The sequence below is a fragment of the Nesoenas mayeri genome, assembly GCF_963082525.1.
Source record: "Nesoenas mayeri genome assembly, chromosome: 3".
Lineage (NCBI taxonomy): Eukaryota > Metazoa > Chordata > Aves > Columbiformes > Columbidae > Nesoenas > Nesoenas mayeri.
Genome location: NC_137544.1, coordinates 56,850,029 through 56,869,961, shown reverse-complemented (window position 1 = coordinate 56,869,961; position 19,933 = coordinate 56,850,029). Strand labels below are relative to the sequence as shown.

The 19,933-nt window shown below is 37.1% G+C and overlaps 1 protein-coding gene across 1 annotated transcript in view; it reads right to left on the bottom strand.

Annotated features, from left to right (window-relative positions):
• The window catches only part of LAMA2 (laminin subunit alpha 2), a gene marked incomplete at its 5' end in the record, with an annotated part of 356,160 nt that extends 336,427 nt beyond the window's left edge, over window positions 1-19,733 (bottom strand). The window contains one exon of the mRNA XM_080342611.1: window positions 19,652-19,733. Coding sequence (XP_080198737.1) covers window positions 19,652-19,733 — 82 coding nt within the window. The remainder of the gene's footprint in view (window positions 1-19,651) is intronic.
• Window positions 19,734-19,933: the final 200 nt, after the last annotated feature.

Genomic DNA, 19,933 nt, shown 5'->3' with positions numbered 1-19,933 from the left:
ATATTGAACACTGAATCCACAGTCAGGAAGACTCCTTGTGTATGCGTCATATTACAAATGAACATGCCTAGTTTAAGCCAGAGCTGCCATATATCAGAACTATAGCCTGGGTATCTTTCATATAGGAGTACCACTGAGCTTACCTGCAGAGAAATACACTTGATCTGTACTTTCACAGCATGCCTGCACTTACGACTACTCATATATAGAAGGGAAGGAGTTATCTGTACTCTACTGACTTGTTGATTTTGTCAAATGCAGCTTAACTTCAGTGTAGTTTAGCTATAATATTCAATACTTTATTGACTGTAATTGCAGTCATTCCATGCTTCCAAAAAGGCAGTTTATGTAATATCACTGGTAGCAGAATATTCTCGCTGACAATGTCTAGCCATCTTAACCTAGATTACTATGTGAGCTTCAAAGCCTGAACATTTTTCACTTTATGAATATATAGGTCTTTGCTGAAGCCACAGAGAAACAGTCATCTCGCTTTTTTAATCCCATCAGGAATATGGAGTTGAGTTTCTTACATTTAAAAAAGAGCTTTTTAGAGTACCTTAGACACAGACAAAATATATGGGCCATCCCAGATAGCACATATAGCAATAGCACCCAGAGGGAAAATAATTACACATACTCACAACTTAAATGCCTAGACAGATCTACAGCATGCATTAAACATAACTTCTGTCCATAATAGACCTGTGTCATTATTCACAAGCCTTTAAGAAGATTTCTATGTTCTTCATGTTCCTGAAATTTTTACTTCTCCCTCAAACTACACCCATTCATCTTTTTACAGGTCTTGCTATCCCTATAAGCCTCATCTCCCCAACCTGCAAGCAATTTCTCATGTTTTCCTGAACAGAGTTCTGTACCAGAGGAAGGTTGCTATTACCAGATCACTAATGTCACTTCATAAGTATTTACTGAGGTTTCAAACCATTTCTACTGTTACAAGATGCAGAAACTTAAACTCATTCTTCCTGTGTCTTTGATCAGATAAAAGTATTATTAAGATACCATTTTTAATAGCTAAACAAAGATTTAAGCATCCAGAAAGCTCATTCATTTTCCCCTAAGTAAACTAGCTGGTCTAAAAAATTATCTCATACCTTCCTATATGCCTTATATTGCTCATGCTTAAGTATGAGACCGACATACTACAATATCAAAGATGAACTTAGACCAAACTGCTTCGGCTTTGGATATGGGAAGCTTCTAGACTATGAAGGACATTCATTTAAATGGATGTGGAATGAGCTGGATCATAATTCAAGTTTCCAAAAGTTCCAGGATTAGCAATATAGACTTATCAAACTTCTAAGTTATTTCTAAGATTTAAAGCTGGAGACTCTGGGATGATACCTTAAAGCAAGATCTCTGTCTCATCTGCACAGGACCAATTATACATTAAGAATCTGAGGTGTTAGAGTAGAAGATCAAATATTTCTGTTAGCTATATTTGTTTAGGTTTTATTTTACTTAAGACTGAGCAATAAAATTGTATAGTTCTATTAAGCACTGACCAATCATTATTTTATTTAGAATGTTACATAACTAAGGATCTGCCCTTGGCTGGCAAGGTTCAATGCAAGACATACATGAAAGAGGGAAGAGAAGAGGAAGGAGGAAACAGGAAGAGAAAAAGAGAAAGAAAGAAAGAGAAAGGAAAAGTGGGGGGCGGGGGGGAAGTGACAGGGAGAGAAAGAAAAAGAGAAGGCAAGAAAAGGGTGCTTTGTCCTTGTAAATAGAAGTAGGAATGCTCCCGATCTTGCAGAAGGAGAAGAGTACTTATCTCCAAGTATATGGTAAATTTTTACCTCTGAGGGGCTTGGTAACACACGTGACCAAAACTATCTCAGTCAAGAGACCAAAAGATGTTCAGAAGTGGAAGCTTCATGAAAAAATTATTGAGAGCTGCATAACTTACTTTCTCCTCCTCATTCACTGTTGATCACCATTCAAAAAATCTCTTAAACTTGTATGATAGTATCTTGACAAAATGCTGTGGCCTGTATCTGACAGAGTTCATCAGAATGGAAAGTCTGAAATAAGGCCCATAGTTACAAGGATCTGCCTTATATTAATAGCATCGTCTGAAGAAATTTTCCCTAATTCACTAGCTAAACTGCAGAGAAGTCAGTGTCACATCCTAGTTCCTTCTACTGTATCCCTGTTTCACACTGTCCCGTTTTCAAGGAATGAAATATCTGGCCTAGTGAACATTCTGTGCTTAAAGTAAGATTTAGGGTCTCCGATAACTCATCTTTGAATATATGATATACGATTTATGTGCCACATATTTTTCAAGTTAATTTCAAATAGTAGAGGAGGGAAGAAGAACACAAGGGAAGAAAAGAGACAAAAAATTACACTGGTATAAAAAGATACAAGCATTTGTTTTTTCATGTTTTAATATAAGAAAATAAGTTTAAAGGCCAACATCTACATAGCTTTTTAGAAATTAAAACACAAGACAAATGATTGAGGATAAAATCCTCTTGAATTTTTTACTTCCAATAAGAGCACAACACACAGACTGTCTTCACCTGTTATTTCTTTCAAGCCAAAAACCAAAACAGCATTAGTGGAGTAGTGCTTGGAAGACTCTAAGATCAATATTGTAGTGTCTAAGCCTGAATCTTTCTTCTCTGTAAAAGAAAACCATACTTGCTTCGAAACGTTGAGCCTAACTGAACTTACGTGTAAGCTAAGGCTTCCTTCATTCAAGAAAAGAGACTCAGTAGGCCTCCAATATCTTGAAAAAGTATCCAGACTCTATGGAGTGCAAACAGTATATCAAGTGTCCACAATTGCTCATTACACCCACGAGGACCTACATTTTTTTTTTTAGAAAAAGAAAACTTTACTGTGTCTCTTTCATCCAATTAAAAAGGATTAAATTCTAATAAAAGGCTTTAAAAAACAGGTATCTGGATTTCATCTGACCTTAAAGACATTACTTAAAAATGTTCATTGAATCCTTCAATTATCAGGTAACTTTATATATGTTCCACATGTTGCGGAGAGTTGTAAGCTCCACTAACCCTGCCTCTCACAGTTCTCAAGCCCCTTCTCAAATCTCTACATGCTAAAATTTAAGCATGCTGAAAAGGCATTAAATTGTGCTAGCCCACTGGCCACAGGTACCGAAAGAACTCTCCACAGTGGTCGTGATCTCAGCATTAACCTCCAGCCCACGCATAATTGCAATTCATGTACTCAAAAGGATAAGTAGACTTCCCAATAACAGTTGTTTGTCATGTGTGATACTATTGAGGCAAGGAATCATCTGTTGGCTCAGCTCTAGATAGAAAGTACAAGCAAATCTCAAAGGAAAACAGCTACATTAGATTTTGTTTGTTGAAGTTCAGTGGCAAGATAGCCAAGTTCCTTTCAAACAGAATTACACAAATCCAGTGAAGTACTAAGCATGAACCACACCTATTCTCTGAAGGTAATGGAGATCCCAGCTGCTCCTTTCACAACAAGGCTGAGAGTTTGTCATGCTACACAAATGCAATCTTCTTTTTTCCTTTCTTTCTGTACAAAGTATTTCCATTTTATAACAAAAAATCAGGTTTCCAAAAATTTCAATCACATCCTGTGGCCCTGGAGATTTGAGAAAAGAACTGAAGACTTTCCCACTTTTCCCCAGAAAGCTTCATGACACATGTAGCAACCCATCCCTTGTTAAAAATCACAGTCTTTACAAGGAACCTACTAGATCTTAAACGCCCTCCATGCCACCCAAAAATATTATGGGATTCCACTGGGACAGGAGGAGGAAAGAAAAAAGGGAATAGCCATGGAAAGTTGTCTACCAGTTATGTGTGTTCTAGCATATTTGGTCTATATGCCAGTTCTTGCAAATCTGGATGGTCTAGTAATAATACAGAAAATCTCAATTAACTTTAAGACATCATTGTTTGGCATTAGGTACTATCTTTGCCTTATAAATACAGAAACCAAGTTCCAGATATTATTCTGATTTCTTGGGCTAGTTTATTTTCAGAAAGATAGAAATTAAAGTAGCTGAGAAAAAATGAATCAATCAACTTCCTACAGCAACATTTGAAGGGTATTTCTGCCATCCCAAGTTCCTAGGCATGTAGTTCTCAGTATACCACAGCTGCCATGTTTTCAACCTCTCTTCCCTGACACTGTATCCCTATAGTATACAGAACATTTTACAGGCCTCAATTTATGTGCATGCTGAATTGTCTGTATTATCTAGATCAGATGAAATTAAATTATTACAGGATGAAAGCTATCCTTTTAACACTGTTCCACTATAAAAAGAATAAGTGTTTCCTGCTCTTTTCTCCCCTTGGGTTTACAAAAAAGTCACAATCATACTTATTTCCTGAATTCAACCTACATGCATTTCAAAATGAGAACTAGAAATATGCTTCCTCCTCCTTTCATAATAGAAATCTTTAACCAATATCACTGAACCATAACTACAACTGGAAGTAGTATTTTACTGATGCAATTTCTTCACAGAAAAGCTAAGCTATAAAGCAAATTAAAACCATGTCTCTAACTCTCAGTGAATATAGCTATGTAATAAAGTGGCTACAGAAAACATTGTCAGTTTCTTTCTATTACCAGATTTACCACTGAAAACTTTAGTTCTATCTCCTTGTATGTCATATAAACTTTTGTTTGCCTCCAGTACTTGTAGCAAGGTGTAAAAAAAATATGACCATTCTGTAGTACTCAAAAATAACAGAGTTTAAAAGAAAAAAAAAAGGCAAGATTTAAGTTTAAAAAAGTAGGTCTCAGCTTCTAGCTTGTTTCAGTTCTGGTTATTTCAACTTCAGTCTTCAGTTTCAGTTCTGGTTATTTCAACTACACTACTAATTCCTCACTTTCTAAGACTTCAGTTATTGTCACCTTCACCAAGTGGTACATAATTTGTGAATATTGTCACTCTTCCACAGCTAATAAGGTGTCAGCAATTCATTGCTAAAACAAACTGAATAGCTTCCATACAGAGAATTTATATTTGTCCAAAGGGATCTAAATCCCTGTTTTCCATTTCCAAGGACACTGACCCAAATCCAAAAGTAGTTGAGAAGGAGAGAGAGGGAGTAGGTTATTTCTACTTCACTTCATCTGTTCTCCTGTCCAGAGAACATAAGTAAGCAAGATTTTTCAGCCACGTAGACTAGCTTAGTCTTTTAACATGAGAGGTATACTGTTTACTTCACCAATATTCTTCTCAGCGTTACTCTTTCTTTGCCTTTCTATCTCTACAGGATTTGTCTCCATTACTAATTATATAATCCACTATTCACTTATATTAGTTCTTTCCTCATCACCTGCCTTGTTTTCAGGATATCAGGATATCAGACAAGAAAGTAAAGTGCTTAAATTGGGGGAGTTATCTCTACCTTTAGTTAAGAGCAAATCTCCTTCAGAAGACAAATCAGAGCTCCTCAACTTGTACTGTGAAGTGCTGCACAAAACAAAATAACTATATTAATGACTGATAGAAAGAATATCTGCCTAATCAAGCTACATGCCTAATGTTAAATGGTATATATACTTTCCCCAGCACTTAATGTCTCAGTGGCCTGGGTTTCTGTGGTAGCTTTGGTAGCTTTATTTTTTTGGTTATGCTTCTGAATTGCCTTATTGAGTTTTCAGAAAAACAATATAACATTAGGACATTTCTAGCATAAGAGACAGCAGCACTCCTCTCAAACCTTTCTTGATTCTTTAAAAATATGAAAATCCTTAAGTGAGACTAGGCTAATGAGTAACTCTACATATTTTAGAGGAGAAAGGCACAAAAGCTCTCTCAGTGAAATAATGAAATGTTGATTTTGGAATTCACATCTAAACTTCTGATGGAAGTCTGCACAGGCAGAAAAAAAGAAAGGGACCAGATCCTGGTATTTTTATTCACAAATTCTATTCTGCACTCAGAAACAGCAAAATAAATAATTTTATTTTGTTCTAAGAGTTTAATTCTACAGACAATGCAATCTGTCGTACACCACTTCAACTAAATGAAAAAAAAATGCTTACTTTGAGGAAGCCAAATCACAGTAATTTCATCACCATGATGAAAAGTTTCACTGCCTCTGAAGAAACATGAAAACAGTTATCCTGAAGATGCTGCTTTGAATAATAGTATTTCTATACTTAAATGTAGCATAAAATAATACTTAACTGCACTTGAACTAAACAGTCATGTGAATTGCAACCGTTTATCATTTGGAAGTGAGTCTACACACAAAACTGAATACAATAATGTTTTTCCCTTTGTGATAGGGAACAGTTAATCACAGATTACAGGACAAGCAGGGATAACAGAGAGCATCCATTTATAACAGAGGTTGATTTTGGATCCAAGCTTGTTTTATCTGGCGTATCAGCAATACTACAGGAAACCACACTCAGATTAGAGTGCATAAGGTTGAAAGATTCACATTATCAGATTTCTCATGCTGCATGCTGTTGCTCTGGGTAGTATCTTAAGACTGGTAATAAAATACAGATGCAAATCTAGGATATTACTTTTTAATCTTTATTTAAATTTATAACTTCCTGTTTATGTTGTTCAAATATCAAGGTCGCAAGAGCTTATTAGTAAAGGCAAAAAAATATACTGTGACCTGATTTAGAAAGCCACTAAACTTCTACATCCTTCATGCATTACTTGTCCTTCCAGGGTCTGACCCTGCAAACACAAAGCATTCCACTAATAACAATAACTGGATATTTTTCAAAAGTCCCATACTGACCATGTAAGCATTTGTAGAATAAGAACATTTAAAGTGTAGCAGTCTTAAGTAAAGGACAGTATCTCTATTTACACAGCACTTTATGGAGGAAGCTTCACCATCCTCTCCACATCACTGTGGATTGCCTTAACACAAATATCACATTTAAAAACACATACTTGTCATGTTGCTATTTTTCTAGTCAACTGATACATGTGGGGAGCTCATCATTCATATTCACAATGACTGCAATAACAGGATATATTTGAAATATACATATCTGTACATAATGGCATGCACTATTTAAAAACTATTAGCCAGAAGAGTTTCCTTTAATATTGTGCTGGAATACTCATACCTGGGAAGGAAACCTGACCCCAGCCTCTCTCTGTTTGGGTCAGTATGATTCAAGAAGATCAGTTACAGATTTTAAAGAAAACAAATAGTCCCACATCACACATTTCATATAATTGAATGCAACAACAGACTATCCACAAACACTACTTCTGTTTCTGGATACACTGAAATAATCCCCTTGAGCCTTTTTTTTTATCAAGCTGAAGACTGAACCATGAACAAACTAATCAAGGTGTAACTCATCTTTTTCTTTCAGGCCTTGTACAAAGAAAACTTTCAAGGTTCAAGATTCAAGGATAAGTTCTTCTGACGGTGGAAATCATGAACCTACTAGATTTAATAATGTTAGAAGAACAATAAAATTAATTTAGTATTCCATTACACACCCACTATATAAAAGCACAAGGCACTTACCTAAATAGCAGTATAGATGCTTCATTTATGAATGTGGAAAGAACAGCTTAACTCACCTTCCCAGTACACATCTATTCTAGATAGATACAAGTAATTTCCATTTAATGGAAGTTACGCAGAGATGTTCCATAGCAAAAGGGGATGGAAGAATAATAATAATACTGGAACACAAAAGGCTTCTTACAACGGTGGGAAATACGACCTTCTCTAGTCTAGAATGTTCTTTAAAATACTGTTTAAAAAAGCCAAGTACATCAGAATAGCTACAATCTCCTTATTTTTTTCTCCTTACAGTAAATCAGTCTATATTGCCACAGCTAGGCCATGTCTAGCGGCCAATCTGTCTACTTTAAACTACATAGTCTGTATCTCAGGCCTATATCCATAGTCTAGTATTAAAAACACAAATTCACTGAAAACTGTTCCCGAAATCTGGAAGTCCTAGAGAAGCAATTCAGCTGGAATTTTAATGCAGCTTAGTAATATGCAGTAATTCTAAACATCATATATGTTGCATCTTAGGTAAAGCGACATATATTGTGATGAAACCAAAGTCTTCCATTGTATGGTACAGTACACGGGGGACAAAAATTGAGATAAGAATTTGGAAGATTTTAGTAGGATATAACATCCACTAACAATAACTGGAGTTAAAACACGTTAAAATTTCAGGGTTTGTTTTAGAACAAAGCTACAAAGATATACAGGAAGAAAACATTGTGTGTGCATGTGTGTGCGTGCATGTGTGTGTGTTTGCTAATTTAAGAAAAAAAAGAAAAGGTAAATTACTTAAAACAAATACTTTCATGTTAATTATGTATGTTAGTGGAAACTAAGGGTGACAAGCACAATACCTTAAAAATCTCTTTAGGTCAAATAAGCCTAAATACACTTTTACACATGAAACCTACCGTAAAATCTAAAATAAGATGCCAGCTACAATAAGCTTTGTTAATAAAAAATAATCTAAATTATTTTAGAATAAGCCTCTAAAAGCTTAAGCTTGCTTCTTAAGACTTTCTATCCAAAAAAGGCTGAATGCTTTGCTGAAGTTTCTTTGCACTGGTAAAAATTACAAGAATTATTTGTACACATACCTAGTTGAAATTACCACTGATCAAGTTTTTCATAAAACATACATAAACTCCTAAGTGCTTGTGTAGGAGTGATTAATGTTCATAAAAGAGAAGAGTGGGATTCTAGAAGTAGCATCTGATGACATGCCAATCAATATTTTGATCCTCACAGATTTATAACAGCTGTTTCTTCAGCCCAGCTGATACAGTGAAAACATCTCAGTGGGGACACAGAAAGGTTTCATTCCTAACAGAAGAGATTACTATGAATCTGTATGCATCATTTTAAAGAACTTCCCCTTGCATGCTATTTCAACAATTAGTTTATCTTAAAAGCTAATTGTTCTTGTTCACTGTTTGGTACAGCTATAAAGTCAACGAAGCTGATACAAAGAAAGAAACAAAGCCTCATTTAAACACGAAACAATACTAGATGTATCTTAATAGCTCTCTGTAGCAACTCCCTAATTTTCAACTATAGCTAATGCTTCAGTTTATCTATTCATTCTGACAGCTCTGGGACCCTCTGGCTCCTCTTATTCTTCCAGTCATTGTAGAAATAAACTGCTTACACACATATGTTCAGCAGAACATTAAGACAGAACAAAATGTTACATTCTGGGTTGTATGCTCCCTTTATAAGGACTGGAAATCAATTTTTTGCCACGAGGAAATCAATAAGAATTTCACCAGAACTTCAAACAAACCTAACTTTCACACTAAAATAAGTGCACATCACACAATATTAGGTATTTTACTCAAGATATTTCAAATAACAGTCATATACGAAAATCAGGTAGTGAATGAAAACAAATTACTTCCTTGGACTCTCTGTGGATTTGGTTTACCAGGGAATATATAAGTTCTGTTTCACTTCTAGAAAATAATTGTACAGGAACTGTCATACTGTAGACAGATGCTACATTTTGAAACTAATTTCAAAAGTGATTTAAAGGTCTGCTCTACAGAATATAATGGATTTTTAACATGAAATTTAATAATTACTTGAGTTTATGAAACAGATTGAGCAGAGTAATTTCAACTCGTTCTACACTGTCTTAATAATGTTGCCTCACTTTGAAACTAAATGTTATATTACAGAGATACTTAGATCAATTAATGGATTAATTCATCAAGGGCTAAATTCATCGATGGATTTTCAATTAATTTGAAATACTTATTTTCTTACCATGCAAAATTCTCCTAGAAACAACCCTATTCTATGGCACAAGAAGAGTCTAAAACAGTGCCCTTCACATACCATGTTCAAAGTCATGCACCTGAGCAGTAGGAATGCTGCTCTAGTCACACTAGGGGTCCATCAAGTAATCTTAGGCACACACTGCTCAGCCACTCAGCTCCTTTTGCACAAAACTGACAGCCCATTCAACAGTTACCGGGAAGAAAACTCTGTTGTCACAACAGCAACATATAAACATAGAATCATAGAATGGTTTAGGTTGGAAGAGACCTTAAAGATCACCTAGTTCCAACCTCCCTGCCATGGGCAGGGATACTTTACACTAGACCAGATTGCTCAAAGCCCCATCCAACTCTTCCAGGGATGTGGCATCCACAGCTTCTCTGGGTAACCTATTCCAGTGCCTCACCAGCCTCATGGTGAAGAATTCCTTCCTCATATCTAATCTAAATCTACCCTCTTTCAATTTAAAGCCATTAGCCTTGTGCTTCTTATGCTGGGGGCCCTAGAGCTGGACACAGTGCTCCAGGTGGGGTCTCACAGGACCAGAGCAGAAGGGGAGAATCACCCTTCTTGATCTGCTGGTCACACTTTTGATGCAGCCCACAATATGGTTGGCTTTCTGGACTGCAAGTGCAAATTGCCATAAATAAAGGATGGTAATAACAGAGGAGAGGTAGCGGTTAAAGTTCACATTATGCATGTTATAGTAGAGGTGGTTTTCACTTTGCATTTATCAACAAGGCAAGAAATCATACCAAAACTGTTTATGCCTTACTTTTCCTAAGTTATCCAATCTGCCTGTATTTTCTGTATTTTCTGCACTGTGAATCTTCATGTTTCCAGGCACGTCTTCCTATGAAAATATTTACAACTAAAATAGAGGAAAAGTGAGACAATGAGAATTTATTTCATTATAAATGTGCAACTGTTTTGTTTCATAAAAGCACAGAACTGAGGTAGAAGATTAAAAGAAGTATCTATATTCAAACTACAAGAGATTTCACCATTTTTGAAGCACACTGCCTACAAATTATCCCATCTTCCATACAGATGAAGAGATTCACATGAAAAGTGTTGGCCTATAAATTATCATCTGCAGAACTGGAATTCCTGAGGGCTGATAGCAGCTCACAAATAAGGCAGAACACTTGCCCCTTACTGTTTCTTTAATAACTGAGGCATAAGAAATTAACTGTACCCCTGTTGAACTGAATGTTGCATTTTCTCATGCTAATTGAAGGACAGAGGTTCTGCAGATCACTGCTAGTATTATAACAAATTACTTAATAGCTTCAGATGTAACTGATGTTCATATTTATCAATTCAATTTAAGATTAATTCCATCCCAACTAGGCACTATAACCTGTCAAAATCTTTGTGAATTCTTCTAAAAATTGAGTTCTTTCTTTTTTTTTCTATGATATCATAGATTAAGGTACTCAGACATGTTGTCAAATGCACTTCTAAAACCCCAAGTCTATTATAATAGCGCTTATTAATATGTCTAATACAAATGCGTTGAAGGCTGATCCATATAATATACAAAACCCACTTCGCTCTTTCCAGCACAACATATTTATGCGTGTACTAATTCTATTCTTTACCATGTCACAAATGTGTTCATCTCTAAAACTATAGTTACAAGGTCACTGTATGAGACCTTTTTAAATATTAGCATCATATTTGCCAGCTTTCATTTCCCCTCTAATGAGGCTGTTCATACAACCTGTTCAACAATCAGTTATATAGTCATTACTCTATCAGCGCTTTCACACCAAGTTCTTTACATCCTTCCATAAATCTCAAATTTAAATACCTATCTCCTCTAGAGCTACTGAGCTGATACCACTCATCTGCCTTAACAAACCTATATCCAAGCTGACTCGACAAGCATTTTCATGCCAACAATAAATCCTACACCCAAAACTGAATAACTTAATAAACCAGCATTTCTATCTTCCTGTATCTGCTGTTTAGATAAAAACCCTGAGGACATTAGTTGTCTGTATCTTCTGTAATGCTAAACACAATCAAAAATTTCTGTCTGTCTTTCATTAGTTTGCTTATCACCACAATTTTTCTTTTGAACTACTTTATACACGTGAGCCAGCATCATATCATCTTCTGGTTATATGGCACTTCTATTTTAATCCTAAAGAGCCTGGAAGACAAAGAGAAGGCTTAATATCAGCAATGGTTAATCCTGAAGCAAAAAAAGCTTTGTTTATTAGCAGTCATCTTGCAGAATATATAACTATTTTTATTTTCATTCTTGCAGACAGCAATGAACAGACAAATGACTAAGTGTAACAACTTGAGTTCCACTTTATTTTTCTGGGACAGTGTCTAATTTCCCCAACAACTGACTCAAGCTCTTGATGATTATTATTATTATTATTACTATTATTTACTATTACTATTGTTTTTCCCATCACTTTTCTATGTCACAAAAGGTCTCTCACCAATTAAACTATGAGCTTCAAAGTCACTTTTAAATAACACCTACCAATATGGTAAGCAGGCTCAGTGTTTTTTCCCCTGTAGTTAACAAACTGTAAAGATGATACATGCATTTAACTATTAATTTTGTTGGCAAATGACTGCCTTATTCTCCATGTCAAAGATGCAGCTGGGGGAGGACAGTGAAGTTGCATGCATAATCAGTTATTATAGGGTATGCATGTAAAAGCTTCCCACCTACCCTGAATTTAGAATATATTTGCAATATTTACTATATAAGTATACCAAAAGCAACTAGGAGGGAGAAGCACACTTACACAGACCCTAAACCCACACAACACGCAACCTTAGTACAGTAGAACTAATTCAGAAGGCTGTGCCCGGCTGTAGGAAGACACTGTGCTTAAAAGAATTCAGCATGCATACTACAAATATATTTTTCAATCAAATGTGTGGGGTTTTTTTTCCCATGGTAAAGAAAGCCTTCTTGTGTGAGGGCTCATTCTTCTTTGAAAAGGAATGATTAATAGAAAACATTCCCCAATTATACCAAAACCAAAGCAAATAAGAAATGTCCTGTTTTATGCCATGTACTGTGTATGGGAATTCTTATATTCACAACTGGCATTTTTCCACAATTGTTGTAAAAGGTGACAAAAAAATATCCACAGGAATGAAATGGTACCAAGAACTTATTTTTTCAGGTAATATTAACAAATTCAGTATTGTCAATAATGGCTCAAGGCTAAACGCATGAAGTGTACTTTTGATGCTCTGCAATCCTATTTTTGTTACCACTGCAAAAAATGCATGCATAATTCACACAACTAAGTCAGATGTGCAGCTGAGTCACACTCAAATCACCAGCTCTGGGACTTGCACAAACACACCAGTTCTATTCCTCGTGGTTTCACATATCAAACTCAAAAGCCCTGTATGTTTTATTTATGTTACTCTGCATTCTTTAAAAGGCACGGATTTCTTCTAGTTTCATAGAGCTCTCTGGCTGTCAGAGGAATCCAGACTACTCATATTCCCTACCACTGCAGACAGATTTAGAGAACGCACAAAAAAATATATCACTGCAACATAGTATTTTATCATGCATATTCAGAAACACAGTAATATGTACAAATAATGCTATTTATTCATACCTTCTCCCAGCCAAAAAGTTATTTACCAACAAATGTATAGCAGTAGTTCTACATTTTCAGTGCAGGATACACTCCACAAAAGTTTATATAGAATGCATTTCCCTGTAACAGAGATTATCCAGGTATTTCTGTCAAACAGGAATACAGGCTGTTTAACAGCTAGCATAAACAGAGGAATACACTGCCATGTTCAGCATCTGATATCAAAAAACAAAATTAGCCCAAGTGAAAGTGGCATCTAAAACTCTCAGGGTTCATCTGACAAGGTGGCATAGAAAACCAAATTAAATCCTAAATCAGCTCTCACTGGAAGTGTGCAAAAGAACAGTGCCTCTTGATATCTTTTTCTTGGACCTCTAAATTCCTGATGGCCAATCCCCACCTTTGCTTATTTTTCCCACAGCAGCGGGAAATACACAGTATGTTTAGAGCCATTTTCCAAATTTTTGTGATGAAGAGTTCTCTGATTCTTTCTGACTTCAAAGACTGCCCACACTACTTGGGTAGGTGAAGAAAGTCAAGATACTGTCATTTGCTACAAAAAAAACCCATGATATAGGTATAATTATTTTTTTTTAATCCTGTTTTGTTCACTTCTTGGTAATTTTCCTTTTTATTACATCTTAAATCCATGAATTATGACAGTAGTAGATACACATGTCAGTTGGGACAGAACAGGGCATTGGAACGGTATTTGGATAATCCACTCTGCAAGAATGTTCATTATTCTTCCTAAAGTTTCACAAGAGTTCCCTGGCATAATACTGCTACAGCTGCTTTACAGTCTAATGTTATTACAAGGTCTGATTCAAAGATAATGTCTGCTAGAGGAATCTGGCAGGGAGCAGAGCCTAGGAAAATCCTTGTGATGCTAAGGTGTAACTAATGGAGACTGAACTGCTGAAAAAATTTAGGGTAGTAACAGCTATCTGTTTTGAGTTTTGCAAGAATCCCAAGAGATCGTGGTTATTTCTCAGAACAAAAGTCACACAAATTAAAGTTACTTTTTATGTAAATATTATAATTTTTCTAATCAAAATAAATCCTAAGGGAAAAAAAGAAAAAGAAAAAAAGGTAGTGATCAGCAAGAGCCAGCTCATGAACTAGCTTTATTGGTAAACATCAAGAAATGCCATTTCCTGTTTCAAAGACATGGATGGAGTCAACATGAAGTTTAGCAAACATAACATTTTTGTCTGTCTTTCATACCTGTAAGCAAAATTTGGTCTGTACTATTGTTGGTGTGGCCTGTGTTGTCAGCATGTGACATACAAGCTCTCAGATATTTTAGACAGAACTCCTATTTAGGAAGAAAAATATCCATTAATTAAGGGCTTATTATGTAAAACACTTGAGAAAGAAAAGGAGATGATCAGGTATACATACCGGTTCACGTTTGCATGTATTTGTGTCCTGTTACCACTCCTGACCTACAAATATACGGAGTGTGGACTTTGGGGGGAAAACAAAAGAAAAGAAGGGAAAAAAACCCACAACCCTGCACCAGGAATTCATGCTGTTTCTTATTCTAAACTACTATAATCTCCAACAACTGTCAGGCCAAGTAGCTGGATAAGAAATTAGAACATGTGTGGGTGGATTCCTTCCTCCAGTCTGAATGAATTAAAAATGATTGTTTGCTGTATTATTTTAAAGCAGATTTTGGAACAGGTTAAAGAATCACTGTTCTGATTTTAGTATTTCAAGCCCAATAAGAAAGACTACTGTAAAAAAACTTGTAGGAGGAAAAAATAATAATAAGGATTTTAAACTTAAAGTGCATCTTATGTTTTTATTTATTACTTGGAGAAATTCACACATTCTTGTACAAGAGCTACCTCATTCATTTTGACTGTGGTTATTTCAAGTTAAAGCATGTACACAAAAAACACACACAGATTCATGTCTCCAGTCAGTCTGGGCAATTTTACCTATTTCTAATACCTTAGGTTGCCCTTTAATTACTATGTTTTCCTTTCTCACATTCTAAACCTGAAACACGTAATAATACCCTCAGCTTTCACTTCCTCAACCAGTTACTAGATTATAAGAAAATAATATGGACAACAGCTTTAAAGTAAGAAGTTACAAGCCATCACAACATATTTCTGAGAGCAGCATCTCCCAAAATTTTGGGGTTGGTTAATCCTTGTTAATCAGGCAGCAGTAAATGCTCCTTAGAGAGTTTCTAGAACTGATCAATATCTGTCTTGTATACATACATGTAAAAAAAATAATAAAAAAGAAACAAAAGTCATAATTTCCAGATCACCAAAAGTCTACCTGCAAAACTACTGAGTAGCATTTAAAATGGGTAAAAAGGGTATACGTAGAATGTGCTATACTGCAGTATACCTTCAGCAAATAAGGTTTGTTATCTGCTATAAAATCCTGAAACTGGATTGAAGAACTCCTTTAAAAAAAAAAAAAAAAATACAGAGAATTTTACACATTGTAAGACCCCCTACCCTCCAGAACTGGCATATTCTCCTTCACATTTTTGAAGGCAGAGCCCCACGTACACTGACCAACCAGACTGAATGGATTAGATAACAACTAAATTCTACCTCTCCTCTCACAGAAGAGAAAGTACTTTGGGGCTCTTTCTTACAAATAGTCATTGATTTTGAGTGATTAGCTTAAAGATTTCTACATTGCTTTCAAATTTGGTTGATATTGGAAAACAGCTTCAAAATTTATTCAGGTGAGGGCAAGCTGATAAACAGAATCACCTAAGCCTTGTTCGCTCAGGAAAGTCGAATGCAAATTTACCAACATTATTCTTTCCAATACCAACTAAACCATTTACATGTACCACTCTCCAAATAAAGTCAGCAGAATGTTTTGCATGGTTAAATGCCATCAACTATGATGGAAATGACTTTTATATCAAGATTACAGCTGGGTGAAAAGGGAGGTTGTTCATTTTTGAAAACTGACCTTACTCCAAAGAGGTCCCTATAAATAAATAGGAGACTTGACTTCTGCTTTACCAGATTACATTAAATAAGCATCTGTTTGTCTCCAGAAGCAGAGAATCTAAGTCCACACAACAATCTTTAATATGTGAAATATTAAAATTATGCCACATTATCTCTCTTGACTTTTCAGAGTATAGTGTACAATATGCACACCTGTACATACGTGGGAAGGAATTTTGCAACTCCTCAATTCATAACAGAGAGAACAGTTTTGAAATGAACTCAAAAAACTCATGTTAAATACTTACACCTACAGACAGATTTAAAAATATTGACCAACCTGCCACCATTCATTGCTTCACAGACTGGCATCAGTCATATTCTGCTAACACTAGGCTAACATTCACCCCCCGTTTCTCTTTCAAGTGTGAAATTTCACTTTGACTTCATAAGCATCCTATACATGTCAGCTCTTGGAGTCAACTTATACTTCCGATTTGTGAGATACTGAGAAACACCTGTACTCCATGAGTTATCTCCACGGATGTCAGCAGCTGACACCACAGATCGAGTTACTGTGCAGTAGATGTTCCTGTCCCTACTATTCACACCTTTCGCAGATACATAGCTTCAGTTCCCTCTCATGATAGATTACTTAGACCTTTTAAGAAAAGGATGGATTCTTCAAGGTCAAAAGCAAGTTTCTTATTCATTTCTAAACTACTGCTATTTTGTTTCTCTCACATCCACAGGAAAGAGGATGAATCAAGGCTTGAGATTCAAAAGGAACATTATATAGCACCTCAGTAAGCTTACCCTAACCGCATGTTACGTATACCTTTAAAAAACAGTGTTACACAATACACAAGCCTTTCTGATTCTTCGATTTTATGAGAAATTCAATATGACTACTTAGTGTTCAAACAACAGAAGAATAAATAACATGAAACCAAAAAAAAAAAAAAAGGAAAAAATAAAAAGAATCCCACAAAAAGCACACACCACAAAACTTAATATTAACTCCAGGTTTCTGTCTGAACACAGTAGATCTTCAACCAACTTAAAAAAAAAAAAAAAAAAAAAAAAAAAGGAAAAGAAAATAATTACAGACTGTTCTTGTCTTTGAGGTGCAAAATGTTCTTGAACTGTTCTGTTCTAAAAAAAAAAGCAACATGGGAATTCATTGTGATGTCTCAAATACTGTTTTTAAAGCATTGCAGCTTTGTTACATAATTTTCTTCGCAGACATCTGACTGGTGCTAACAATTCGAGAGCAATATTTACCATCCAGTGTAATAGTTATTACTAAATACATATTAAATGGAAAAACAAAAGTTCTGAGTCTAAAGGCATAAACCACAGGTCTCATAACATGTTAAAATCCCCTCGGGACTTCAGTGAAGTCAGACTTTTCAAACGTTTTGCATTAAAGAGGAGTTTGTTACCTCTTTGCCTGGGCAACATAGTGACATCTACATAGTGCTAGCACCTCCTAGCAGCTGTAACAGATCTTAGAAAGAAATCTAGAAGACAGCAAATGGCCTAAAAATTTGGCAGACCAGCACTTTAATTCAGTTGTCAGGTTGAGAAGGTCCCATCATCACATTATTAGCATTTAATTAACAGTTCTACTGCACCTCACGGAATTACCAGAACTCAGCTATAACATAATACCAACAGTGCAGTAAATGAACACCTAAGACACCCACTTCTCATTTAAAAGGAAAATAATGATCACTGTAGAGGTTATCAAAAAGAAGATAGTGCATAAAGAAAAGGACATTCTCCAAAAGCTCCTCTGTGTGCATGTGAGTGACACAGAGAGAATATTAAAAGAAATGCCAAATCAGTATTTTTCTAGCTGAAAAATGAATTGGCTTGCAGGTGACAAAAAAAAAAAAAAAAAAAAAGAAAAGCTAGTGGAAAATGCATGATGTACTGTATCTTAAATGTTCTACTTATAAAATCTCAGATTTCAATGTTTACCAATAAGTCACCATCTAAACATAGTCTAATTAAGGATGAGATTTTTTATCTACACAGATACTTGATCAACTCTCAGTTATCTTCACACAGTAAAACTAGTATTAAGGAGTCAACTGCTTGAGATACATTTTTCACGAAATGAGAGTGCATCATGTTTTCCAAAGTGAACCCTAAACCTTAAAAATTCCTTATCCCGTGTTCAGCCTATAGTGTGACATCAAGGTCAAAGAGAAACTAGCTGTTATTCCGGTGGATTTAGTTAGTTAGTTTTATTTTAACGCGTCCATGGTATTTCCTTACTGAATTCTTTTTAACGAAGCAAAAAAGGTAAAGAGCAGCAAACGCGGGCACCAGAAGGAATACTGTGAGCTGAAGAATGGTTTTAAGACTTTCTTATGTGAGCTGATAAATTCAACAAAGTTTATTTCTCCCATCATCACCCTTCTTGATCTTTCCACATAACACTAATTGAAAAAGCAAACAAACAAAAAACCCCTTAGTGTCAACACATCTAAACACTCTAAAGGAAGATGATTGTATGTGTAAGAAATTGACTACTTGTGCAGAATTCAGTTGATTCTGTTCCCAATCCAGTCGTGGTTAGTTTTCAACACCGAGAAAAGTTTTGTTACTGGCTAAGTGAACCAAATCGTCAGCTTAAGTAAAAGCAGCCCAAGCAGCCCGCATTTGTTTCAATACAGGCTACCAAGCTTCCCCTGGTCACAGAGATGCCAAGAGATGGGCACAACACGGGGAGAGGGCTGCCGACAGATAAGCCTGTACAGACTATGCGACGCTTCGGGGACCAGGGCATGCCGTTCAGCTGTCCCTCAACTGTAGCAACAGTAAGTATGGTTTGCCCCTCCGCCTTCGGTCACAACGCAGTTAATCTGCCATGCTCTGAACTGTGACGCTGCTTCTTAATAAAAGCGTGTGCGAGAGAGTTAACGGGAGACAGAGCATATCGGTGGGCGCAGACCCGCGGGGACCTCTGCAGCAGCTCCCGCGAAGCCGGGCAGCCCTGCCCCGGGGCGGGGCAGCGGCGGCGGCCGCCGCTCGGCGGAGAGGGAGCCCGCGGCTCCGACCGGGGGCTGCGCTCCCGGCGCCGCAGCCGCCCTCCGTGTCCCGGAGAGGTACCAGCCGTGCTGTCCTCGCAGCGCTACCCCGCCCAGTCCCCCCTACAGGCTGGGGGTTACTTGTCACGCTCAGTCCCTGTCCCCCCGACCCTCCCGTCACCGCAAGGACTCCCGAGCCGCTGGCAAGGTCGCCTTCCCCTCTACGTCCTCCCGGGCCCCGGCCGGAGCGAATGAGGCACGGGCTCCCCGCTCCCCCGTACCTCTTTGCAGCGCCGGCGGTGGCTGGCCTCGGCTGCCCAGCGCCGCCAGGAGCAGGAGCAGCGGCAAACTTGCCCGTGCCATGGCGCCTGGGCAGCCGAGCTGCGAGCTCACCCCGCCCCGGGCCGGCCGAGCAACTGAGCCGCTGCCGGCCGACAGAGGAGACCCTGTACCCCAGGCAGGGAGCAGGACACACCCCCGCCCCGCCGCTCTCCGCCCCGCCGCGCCGGGCCGCGTCTCTAAGGGCAGGCGAGGCGAGAGAACGGGAAGTGCCGGTGGGCTCC